Source organism: Acipenser ruthenus, chromosome 33, assembly GCF_902713425.1.
Source record: "Acipenser ruthenus chromosome 33, fAciRut3.2 maternal haplotype, whole genome shotgun sequence".
Taxonomy (NCBI): domain Eukaryota; kingdom Metazoa; phylum Chordata; class Actinopteri; order Acipenseriformes; family Acipenseridae; genus Acipenser; species Acipenser ruthenus.
This window is the reverse complement of record NC_081221.1, coordinates 7,064,609-7,077,279: the sequence shown is the minus strand read 5'-3', so window position 1 is coordinate 7,077,279 and position 12,671 is coordinate 7,064,609. Positions and strand designations below refer to the sequence as shown.

The following is a 12,671-nucleotide window of genomic DNA, read 5'->3' as shown; positions in this document are numbered from 1 at the left end:
CAGTCACCTCAAAATTATTGGCACCCTTGATAAAGATGAGCTATACTGAGCTATATTGTAATTTTCCAACGTGGAATATATTTGACTTTATTAATGATTCAATGGAATCAACAAAAATTACACATTTCTCAAATTATAAATGCATTTCCAAAAAAAATGAAGTGTCACAATTATTGGCACCCTTGTTTTCAGTACATTGTGCACCCTCCCCTTGCAAGGATAACGGATAACGAGTCTTTTTCTATAATGTTTAATGAGATTGGAGAACACATTTGGAGGGATCTTAGACCATTCCTCCACACAGAATCTTTCCAGATCCTTGATATCCTTCTGTCTGCGCTTATGGACTGCCCTCTTCAATTGAAACCACAGGTTTTCAATGGGGTTCAAGTCCGGAGACTGAGATGGCCATTGCAAAATGTTGATTTTGATGTGTGCTTGGGGTCATTGCCTTGCGGCCAAGTTTCAACCTCTTGGCAGAGGCAACCAGGTTTTTGGCTAAAATGTCCTGGTACTGGGTAGAGTTCATGATGCCATTGACCTTAACAAGGGCCCCAGGACCAGTGGAAGCAAAACAGCCCCATAACATCAAAGATCCACCACCATATTTTACAGTAGGTATGAGGTTCTTTTCTGCACACACATCCTTCTTTCGATGCCAAACCCACCGCTGGTGTGCGTGGCCAAAGAGCTCTATTTTCGTCTCATCTGACCATAGCACCCGGTTCCAATCGAAGTGCCAATGCTGTTTAGCAAACTCCAGGTGCTTACGTTTGTTGGTTGCTCTCAATAAAGGCTTTTTTCTGGCAACCCTTCCAAATAGCCTACTGACATGGAGGCGGCGTCTAATTGTAGATTTGGAGACTTGGTGACCCCAAGATGCAACCAAGTTCTGTAATTCTCCAACTGTGGCCCTTGGATTTCCCTTCGGGAGGAACCATCTGCCTCACTCTGCGTGGGGGCAAGATACACTTGCGTCCTCTACCAGGCAAGTTTACCACTGTTCCAGTGGTTTTGAACTTCTTAATTATTGCCGTAATAGTGGTAAGTGGTATATTTAGTTTTTTAGCTATTGTTTTCTACCCACTGATTGATTTATGAAGGTTAACAACCATTTGTCTCTTTACATTTGTGAGTTCTTTGCCTTTCCCCATGGTGATGGATGACAAATGGATTTCATATGTGGGTGTCACAAAGACGGCCAGAGTGGGTGGCGTCAGACCAGAAGCAGGAAGGAATACAGAGAGACTTGGGGTTTTGGTATAGCTGAGCGCGTGATCGCGCTCAGCATTTAATAAACAGAACAGAAAATAAAAAGGTTGTAACAAAAACACAGGACACGGCACTTGTAGCCAAAATAAACAGACAAACAAAACGAACTAACACTTAACAAACGGTGCACGGAGAGACAAACAAACACGGTGAGTACAAACACTTCTAGATTTCACTTTACTACTTTTACGTTCTCCTTCTCTCTCACCCGTTCTCCACTCTCGAACACCCAACCCTGACTGACTAAAAATGTGCCTATTTATACTGTTGTGCTGGGATTCAATTACTAATTAATTATTCACTTGAATCCCAGCACGTGAATTAATTCTGTGCAACCCCGTGCTCACATATTACATTTAACCAGCACGTGAAGTGATTTGTGCCCTCCTCGTGCCTACATACAAATCTACACTTTTTAAATACACGTGAAACACAGACCCGTTTATATCCCGTGTACCAATGACTATACACCAACATTAACACACGCAACATACAACACATAACACACAAATGCACACAGGGGCGGGCACTTTGCCATATATACCCCCCCCCCCTGTGCAAAGCACACATGGCCTCAACGGCCACCTCCCCCCTTAAATACCCAGCAGTCCAGGCCAAAGTCTCGGGCTGGGAAGGGAGGCTTCAGTGGGCCCATGGCATGCTGGTCCCGTCCTGCAGCAAAAAAGCTGCGGGGGCAGGTGGTCCCCCGACCTCCCCCTTCTTCGTAGCCGGCAGCTCCCTCCTGTGGGGCTCCGGCCACAAGAACTCCTGCAGCGAAACTGCTGCTGGGGAAAGTGGTCTCCAGACCTCGTCCCCCTTCTTCGTGGCCGGCAGCTCCCCTTTCTGGGGCTCCGGCCACCGTACTCCCTGTGGAGGTACGGGCAGCAGAGGAAGCTCCTGCTCCTCTGCTCCGGGCGGTGGCGGAAGCAGAGGCAGCTCCAGCTCCTCTGCTCCTGGTGGTGGTGGAGGCAGAGGCAGCTCCTGCTCCTCTGCTCCTAGTGGAGGAAGCGGTGGAGGTGGCGGAGGCAGAGGCAGCTCCTGCTCCTCTGTTCCTTCCGGTGGAGGTGGCGGAGACAGAGGCAGCTCCTGCTGCTCTGTTCCTGCCGGTGGAGGTGGCGGAGGCAGAGGCAGCTCCTCTGCTCCTGGCGGCGCTGGCTCCCTCCGCTGTGGCGGCTGGGCTGGTGCGCGCCGTGCTGCCTTCAGCAGCATGAATAGAGGCTGCTGGGGGACACCAGCCTCCTGCCCCTCTCCCCCCAAAAAATTTTCAGGGGGTTGGGCCTGTAACTCCTCCCCTTCCGGCTCTTGGGGCTGAACCAGCAGGCATTTTCCCTCTGCTGGTGGCTTGGGTCCCAGAGCTGTGGAAGCCCCGACTTGCCTCCCTTTGGGCTGTGGACGCACCGACTCCTCCCTTTTGGGCTGTGGACGCACCGACTCCTCCCTTTTGGGCTGTGGACGCACCGACTCCCCCCTCTTGGGCTGTGGACGTTCGGGCTCCCCCCACTCAGGCGTAGGACGTTCGGGCTCCTCCCACTCAGGCGTAGGACGTTCGGGCTTCTCCCACTCAGGCGTAGGACGTTCGGGCTCCTCCCACTCAGGCGTAGGATGTTCGGGCTCCTTCCACTCAGGCGTAGGACGTTCAGGCTCCTTCCGCTTGGGCTGTGGACGCTCAGGCTCCTCCCGTTTGGGCTGTGGACGCTCAGGCTCCTCCCATTTGGGCTGTGGACGCTCAGGCTCCTCCCATTTGGGCTGTGGATGCTCAGGCTCCTCCCGCTTGGGCTGTGGACGCTCAGGCTCCTCCCCATAACTGCGGAAGGGACAGTGGGCGAACAGGTGATCCTGGTCGCAGAGGAGGCACCCCGGCGATGGCTTGTTACATCGCCGTGGATGCCTGGCCCTTAGGCGGCACTCCTCCTCCCTGTCCTTCACCTCTTTATCCGTCTCTGCCTCCCGCTTGGGCTGTGAAGGCAAAACCAGCAGGCATTCACCCTCTGCTGGTGGAGATGGGGACAGCAGGTACTCACCCTCTGCTGGTGGAGATGGGGACAGCAGGTACTCCTCTGCTGGTGGTCCTGCTACCTGGGCTGCTGTTCCGTTTATGGTTGCCTCCAGGTAGCTGAGGAGAAACTCCACACCTTCCTCCAAGGTATTTGGGGTGTGTTCCTGCTGATAGGCCTCCTATCTCTCACTGTCCATCATCCACAGGGCCCGGACGACTATGGGCAGAGACTGGGCCTCCAGCCCAGCATTCTCCAGGAACCAGTCCCGCAGTTTGATGGCGTCTTCTGCCATTGACTTTTTTTTTTTTTTTTTCCCCAAAACAATATTTGTAATCCTTTATTTATTTATTTATTTATTTATTTATTTATTTATTTTTTAATCCAGACCCCTCCTGGTCTGACGCTTGGAGGCGCGGCTATCCCACTTCTGACACCACGTGTCACAAAGACGGCCAGAGTGGGTGGCGTCAGACCAGAAGCAGGAAGGAATACAGAGAGACTTGGGGTTTTGGTATAGCTGAGCGCGTGATCGCGCTCAGCATTTAATAAACAGAACAGAAAATAAAAAGGTTGTAACAAAAACACAGGACACGGCACTTGTAGCCAAAATAAACAGACAAACAAAACGAACTAACACTTAACAAACGGTGCACGGAGAGACAAACAAACACGGTGAGTACAAACACTTCTAGATTTCACTTTACTACTTTTACGTTCTCCTTCTCTCTCACCCGTTCTCCACTCTCGAACACCCAACCCTGACTGACTAAAAATGTGCCTATTTATACTGTTGTGCTGGGATTCAATTACTAATTAATTATTCACTTGAATCCCAGCACGTGAATTAATTCTGTGCAACCCCGTGCTCACATATTACATTTAACCAGCACGTGAAGTGATTTGTGCCCTCCTCGTGCCTACATACAAATCTACACTTTTTAAATACACGTGAAACACAGACCCGTTTATATCCCGTGTACCAATGACTATACACCAACATTAACACACGCAACATACAACACATAACACACAAATGCACACAGGGGCGGGCACTTTGCCACAGTGTGTTACCTCATTTTTATACCCCAGTGAAACACGAAGCCATGGAAGGCCACAATACAGTTCCTTAAGACTGAGATGAACTTAAAGAAGTAGAATGTTAATGCAGAATTAATTTTGTTTGATTTTATTTATAAGAATCTTTAGGGGTGCCAATACTTCTGACACCTATCTTTTTGAGAAAATGTTTTAAAACTTTTTCTCTGAGCAATTGTATACAATAAAAGAATATGGTTTTCCCATATATTTGAGCATAAAATATAGCTCATTACCTGTGTTGTTTATTTTATACAGCCTTTTTTGCTCATCTTTATCTTATCAAGGGTGCTAATAATTTTGGAGGTGACTGTACATATGTAAGAATTATGATGAAAACAGCAACATGCACATTATTATTTACTGTGACTATTACAAAACACACCATGTCAGTTATTTTTTGTCTACTTGTAAAGTACTCACTTGTTTATTGTTGGCGCACAGGAATGTTAACACCTTTTGAAAGCATTGCTCTATACTTCGGTAAAAAATCAAAGGATGGTTTCAGCACCATAATTTTCAAAACACCCTGATCACGCATCAAACTCTTCTTACTTCCGGTGTCTGAATCAATCTTATATATTGACATGTTTCATTGCAATACTAGCAAGCAAGTTATACCAATATAAGATACAAGTAAACAAGTAATACTGCAAAAAAACTCTACCAATATGAAAGTAAACACTATATATACACATTTAGATTGCTGGTGGTTTCTGCTGTATCTTTCATTCTTTCATTCACTGCAGGTGCTCTGTCTTTTGGCGCTTACGTCCTGGAGCTGAAGGGGTTAACACAGTGACCAAATACATTTTCAGAAAAAACAGGGTAAAGCCAAGTAAAAGCCCTCATCCCTATTTGCTTGATTCCTTACATTAGTCTCCACATATAGGAACTCCTCCTCTTCAGCTAGAGAACAACCATGCCGTGAAACCGATTTTCCCATTGTAAATGATCTGCCCAAAGGAACAGGAACTTTGCTTAAAAGAACACCTTTTTGGCACCGCTAGTTATTTGTTAATGATACAGTACTGTTTTGTCTTGAGGCACACTGATTGTTCAATCTTTCCAGATCCATCGTTTTGTATTCTGATTTCCACGAGTGCACCTCATCGCTACAAAATGGCATGCAAACAAACACTGAAACGCGCCGCTGTTTCTGTTGCTACACAAAGTTGTAAATTGTTCGAGCTCTTATAAAAAACTGAATCAGACACAAGTCCCAGAACAATTTAGTGTTTCCCATTCTGTTGAGATTTACTATTCTGTTAAATAATTTTGTGCATGTCTTAAACATTTCTCCTGTACATACAGTTATAATCTAGAGCTGCTGCTGCATTTTTTTTTACGTCTGTAGGGGTGCTGTGTTCATTTAGTTTGACAGTTAGTTTATTAACGTCAGTTTGTCTGTTACTTTATTAACATACACTTACCTATTGCTTTTCTCTTATTACTTATTCTGTTCATTTCATATGTTGATGCACATGCGTCATGACAAGTAATACATATTTATTTATTTATTGATTGATTCATATTGGGTCTGGTGGTTAACTTTGTCTTAGAGAACACTTCGGCTAAGAGAACATTTCGCTCGCTTCCTGAGGGGTGTTCTCTTAGCCGGAGACTACTGTAATACAAAATATAAAGTAAGAATTGTAGTAGTTTAACTATACTGTGCTTGAGAAACTTGTTAACCAACAGTCATAATGACAATACTTACCATAGGTACGAAAGATGTAACTGAAGACTGCTTGGAGTTCTTTATTCGATGTTAGCTCGCTCACCACGTCGGTGAGGCTCCTGGAGGCCATCTTATAAAACGGACTGAACAATCTGAGGAGTCCTGAGCAGATCAGGAACTTTGCCAGCGGCATGGGAATCATTTTCAGTACAGCCACGAATGAAACTCCTTTGGCAACTTTCTGAAATACATGCGTTTATTATTATTATTATTATTATTATTATTATTATTATTATTAAACAATGACTGTTACTTTCATTGCAAAAAGAGAGACAGAAACGTCATTAAAAAATAATAATGGAACCAGTGGCTGTGATATGCAATACTTGCTATGGTGTAACTGGCTGTCTGTCCCTCACAGCACTGATTATTTGTAATACAAAGCACATTCTAGACATTTTTCTAATGCATATAAATGTGTTCTTGTAGTATTTTGTGTGCATTTCCTTTTTTCAAATCAAATATACAGCATATGGATCTCTTTGTGGCAACCCAACTCTTTACAAAAACTATGCAAACGTGTCAGCCTAACTAGTTACAATGACACAATTTACCTTTTTTTCTTAATGCTGCCTTCTGAGAAACCAACAAAAAGATAGAACTCTGACAACAACCTTTACTGACTGCATCTGGCAATTTAGTGTAAAAAGTTTCTTTAACTCTTTCCAATTCCTGATAAAACCATCTGAATTTGAATAAGTAAATATTATGAGAAAAAGCAGTGATTGGTCACCACCTGAAACACCCTCAGCCTGGGTGTTTCAATCCAAAAAATGTTGAAATCCTGGCTCTAAATCATGTGTTGTGAATCATGCTGGGGTTATGACAAGCATAACTGAATAATAAATCTGCTGCCATTATATTACACATTACATAGACGGTGCCTTGCGAAAGGCTTCTGGATTCTGATCACTCATTTCAGAAATCCAGGGCTGGGTGCAGGATTAGTGCGAGTTTCTACTCCTATTTATATCCCCAAAGATAGTTTAGTTAGATAGACACCATCTTTCTCCCTCTGAAAATAGCCATGTTCCTAGTAGCAGTGGGTGGCTATACATGATATCACCTGTATCCTGATAGTGGGTATTACTGTATCTACTCCCGTTAAACAGATTAAATTGAAAATTAATAGGAACCAAGGTTGGGTTTTTGTGCAAATTTGTATCCAAAGTTTTTATCATCCTTTCTAGTGCTCTTTTGAGAATGGTGAGAACTGAAGGCCTATTTTTTTTATTCCTTTCGTGACATATTGGAGCAGAGTGGAGTAGCGGTTAGGCCTCTGGACTCCTGGCCGGAGGGTCGTGGGTTCAATCCAAGGTGGGGGACACTGCTGTTGTACCCTTGAGCAAGGTACTTTACCTAGATTGCTCCAGTAAAAACCCAACTGTATAAATGGGTAATTGTATGTAAAAATAATGTGATATCTTGTAACAATTGTAAGTCGCCCTGGATAAGGGCATCTGCTAAGAAATAAAATAATAATATTTCTACTACAAACCAAGTTTGCAATGAAATATGTAACTGTATAAAAGTGTATCCACACTGGATCATTGGTTTTACTCCTGTGGAGATGTAGAAAAGAGAGGATTGGCCTGATATTCCACGACTGGCTTAGCTTGAGAGATTCAGAGCATAATGGGTAAAAGCACAACATTAGTGTTGTATTCCTGAGCCTTGAGTAACTGCAGATAACATTTTAGAAGGAAACAAATCTCAAACTACTGCAGCCTGCTACATATACTGGTAAACATAACATATAAATTAATAGTCTTAAACTGAACTCACAAAACCAGTGCTTTCTACTAAAGACCAAAATATGTAATATAATTAAAGGCCATCTTTAGGCCAGACGAAAGAAAATACAATTCTTCTAAATTTAAGGATATAAGAACACATCTGTTAATAAAACAGGGAAAGTATAAGCACTGGCAAGATGTCACTGTTCTCTAAACACAAAACCAGTTATCTGCTCTCTCCGAGTGCTCCAGTGATTCACAGGCAGCTGACAGTGCAGTGGGAGGCAGTTGCCGATCTGAATTCACAAGCTAGCTCACAGAAAGAGTATTAATTGCACAGTCCAAGCAGACACTAAACAAACTTCGTCCCAAGACAGACGGGTTGGCACCATCTGCACTTTCAGTCCGGGTCTTTGTTCCTGTGTCCTTAATTATTAAATTGACCCATTTAAACCCTTGATCAGGTCCTAAAGCACTTAATTTGTTTTTACAGTACCTTATTAGACCTGGAATAGAATCTCACTACAGGAACAGATGCCTAGGCTTGGTTTAGACTGTTGTCTATTGAGAACAAGCCAGATCTTAACCCAGACTTCCAGAGGTAAAAAGCTTGTGGGTCAACCCAGTGTGGCAGCTATATAATATATAGAATTTAGAACAGTCTATTATATTTATAGATCCCTTTTGTGCATGAGACTTACAGGGTTTTACAATATGCACCATGCAATCTCCTACTGATGGTTAAAAAAATATATATATTTCACATTAAGGTCTAGAAATATGTGCCAGTATATTCCCAAGTAAAAACACCTTGTGCCGAGATTAGTGAGTCCCACGGTACATTGGTGGAAAACATTCCAACTAGAAGTAATGGCTAAGGAAGGAACTAAGGAGGAACCATGAGGAAATCAGCTGAAAATGATGCAAGAATCCTGGGATTAACCCTTAGCAACTGATCAAAGCAATTCAAATCTAACCTTGAGTTCTCTCATTTGATTATGGTGGCCCATTAACTGATCCTTACCTTAACAAGGGCCACAAATTTGTCAATGGCTTCTTTCTCTTCCGGAAAATGTTTCTTTAGCTCCTCTGTAAACCGCTTCCTTCCGCTGTAAATGGGATATTCCCGCCTGTTCTCTGGGCTACCCAGAACCACCATGTCGTATGGGTTGTCCAAGCTGGCCCACTGCAGTTGACCATCAGTGATCTGATCTACCAGATGACGAAATGGCTTATATTCCTGTAGCTCTCCGATGTAATGTATTCCTGGAATGATACAATCAAATAATAAAATGTACTGGCTCACATGTACACCATCATGCAAGCTTTTGCAATGGGGAATTCAGGTAATAAAACTTTTGGGGTCTGTTTGTTAGATTATTCTGTAGTTTTGCCTTTCAGAAAGCGGATATTGTTGGTAGAGTCCAGTTTGTTAACAAGGTTAACCACACACGAGCTCTGAACCAGTGCTGGGTTTCAGAATTCCCCTTGTCTGAGCAACCAGGCCTCTATGCAGGGGTGTGCAATTCACCGATGCCCGGGTCAACAAGATTTTGTGTGAGGGACAACAAGTTTTACCGTTATACTTTGCCCATCGGACAAGTACTTTTTTTCTTCTTTTGTCATAACGTTCTGTTGCTAGAAAAACTCCCACAGATTTCTAGGGTCAAGGCCTGTCCTGATACACAAGCCGAAAGTCACGTTATGTCAGTCAGAGCTCAGGTAGAATGTTTACCGACAGCGCACCGCCCACAAAACAAAATTATTTCTTTATCCAATGGCCATATAGGAAACCAAAACTTATTAAACAAGCGTCATCGCCGTTCTTCTGGGTAAAGTAGTTTAGAAACCAATCCTTTAACCTTCCGCTCCGGTGAACATTCTACCCGAGGTCTGACTGACATAACGTGACTTTTGGCTTGTGTATCAGGACAAATATCCACCGAAAGTATACAGTTTTATACCTTTCTAAACAGCTGGGAATCTGAAGACTATTAAGAGAATAATGTTTTCACTCTATGATGAAATATACCCTACAATTACCTAGCTTGAATGTAAAAAATAAGTTTTAAAATGTACGCGGAAATTCATTTTTCTTTACAAATGTTTCCATAAGTGTAATTTAGTGATCCAGTGATCTTCTACCTAAAAACTGTAAAAGTATCAGTGATAGCCACAACTCTCAGGAAGTATGATCAGAAAGATATTGATAAGTGCCGTGTCTGGTTTTCATTTTACACCAAATTGTTTGACGGGTGCGTAACGTGAAGAAGTCAACTCATCAACATCTTCTTTAAAAATAAAAAAGTCTTTCAGGTCGGTAAGCGTTCTTGGTTATGTAAAGCAATTTAGTATGCTCTCCGGTAATGCTGCACTTTAAAATCATGGTATATATGGTAATCAAAACCGAAACCTAAAATACTGCACCTCATATTAGCCTGGTGTGTGAAGTCTGACTTGCCATGTGTCATTGTCACAAAGACGGCCGGAGTGGGTGGCGTCAAACCAGAAGCAGGAAATAAACAGACAGAGACTTGGAGTTTTGGTGAAGCTGAGCGCGTGATCGCGCTCAGCATTTAATAATTAACAGAACAGAAAATAAAAGGTTTTAAACACAAAACAGGACACGGCACTATACGCCAAAATAAAAAGACAAACAAAACGTACTACACAGACAAACACGGTGAGCTTCTATTTTTCTTATTTACTTTTACAATTACCTCCGTCTCCAATCCCGTTCTCCACTCACCGAACACACAACCCCGAGTGAAAGAAATGTGCATCTATATATACTGTTGTGCTGGGATTCAATTACTAATTAATTATTCACTTGAATCCCAGCACGTGAATTAATTCTGTGCAACCCCGTGCTCACATATTACATTTAACCAGCACGTGAAGTGATTTGTGCCCTCCTCGTGCCTAAATACAAATCTATATTTTTAAATACACGTGAAACACAGACCCGTTTATATCCTGTGTACCAATCTCTATACACCAACATTAACACACGCACGCAACATACAACACATAACACACAAAATACACACAGGGGCGGGCACTTCGTCACAGTCATGCACAAAAATTTGATGGGCTCAGTTTTGGCAAGTATGTTCTGAATTACGTTTTTCTTTATTTAATTTCATGAAGCAAAAAATATTATTTATCACATATTGATTGTTTAATAAAAGCAAAACTCTAAAAGTTATTTTCTATTTGCGTGTGTGTTTTGTGGGACGGTGAGTGGGCAAGTAGTTTTTTCTAAAATTGCACACCCCTGCTAGATCTGCTCTGACCTGACTACTTAATTGCAGATAGTTCTGAAATCCATGGCTGGATGTAAACTAGTGTTTTTAACCCTGTGTATATCCCTCAAAGTTTAGTTGTATAGGATACAGGTTTTCTCTGTCATTGCAATCTGCTATGATGTAATTAGGTCTGTGCCTTGCAGCAATGGGAGGTTATAAATGACTTGACCTGGATTCTGAATTTAAAACTGGTTAAGTAGGAATACAGAGTTTAACCCCTTCATGCATTAAATATTTTTTTCATTGCTTTTATAGGGAAAAATGGCATCCTCATATGAGACTACCATACATTTGCATCTTCCCCATATAAAGACTAGTAGAGGTTTTTTTTTATTTGTCCCCATATGAGGTCGCCATGCATGAATCACTTTCAGGTTAATGGTTACACTTTGACGTACCAGCTGTATTTACACAGCAAAAGAGACCAGTTGTATGCTTTTAACTGTGAATGCATTAGTTAATATAATTGTGATCTCATACACATACAAAGTTGTTCTTAGACCTTTGCTCTACTTTATGTCTGTTTCTCTGGATTGATTGCTCTCTGTAATAACTGCTTTAATAATACTTTGAAAGCAAAGAGCCACAATATTAAAGCTTCCTCTTAAATTCAGCAGCAGTGTGGAGTAGTGGTTAGGACTCTGGACCGGAGGGTCGTGGGTTCAATCCCAGGTGGGGGACACTGCTGCTGTACCCTTGAGCAAGGTACTTTACCTAGATTGCTCCAATAAAAACCCAACTGTATAAATGGGTAATTGTATGTAAAAATAATGTGTAAAAAATAATGTAATTGTATGTAAAAATCATGTGATATCTTGTAACAACTGTAAGTATCCCTGGATAAGGGCGTCTGCTAAGAATTAGATAATAATAATAATTCAATAATACTTCTTACAACAGATCTGCACACAGATTTAGAATGTGGATCTTTTACTGAAGGATGTATTGTACTGTGCAATAATCTAGTTATTAATTTAATCACAGACTTAAAATAAAACCAAGCATGCATTTCAATGCATCAAAGGGTTACAGAAAACTCTGTAGTGTTTACATATATTGTTAATTTAATTCTACTATAAACCTTTCTTTGCCTAACCATGCAAAACCAGAAGGCTCCAAATCTAATAACGAGGCACTCCCAGGAGGTGATTAGGAATCAATGGACCTTGAATCCATAACAACAGTGGGTTGATTCAATCGATCTAAACAGCAGGAGGTCTTAATTGTTTAGGTCAGTGGTTCTCAAACTTTTTTTTGTTCGCGGACCATCTGGATTTATTTATTTATTTTTTGTTTTTTAAATGCCAATAATGTATGTTGGTATTGTTGACTTCTCCAGGTCAGTGGTAGTAATGCATGGATAGTGAACTTTGTCTTTGCCTCCTTTTCTGTATCTTTTCATTACCAACAAAAATACAGGACTAGCATTTTTAAATGCTTGGTCACTAACAAGGCTAACATTGCAGGTTATGTCAGATCTGTTTACGAGTGCTTGAGGCCAACACAGTCTTCATTCATTTTA

At 42.0% G+C, this 12,671-nt stretch overlaps 1 protein-coding gene across 2 annotated transcripts in view; it reads right to left on the bottom strand.

Moving 5' to 3' along the window:
- LOC117433256 (all-trans-retinol 13,14-reductase-like) overlaps positions 1-12,671 on the bottom strand; it is a 69,169-nt gene that overhangs the window by 34,799 nt on the left and 21,699 nt on the right. For both annotated transcript variants that reach the window (XM_059006620.1, XM_059006621.1), the window contains 2 exons: positions 8,866-9,107; positions 6,085-6,286 (listed from right to left, as the gene is read on the bottom strand). In XM_059006620.1, coding sequence (XP_058862603.1) covers positions 6,085-6,286; positions 8,866-9,107 — 444 coding nt within the window. The remainder of the gene's footprint in view (positions 1-6,084; positions 6,287-8,865; positions 9,108-12,671) is intronic.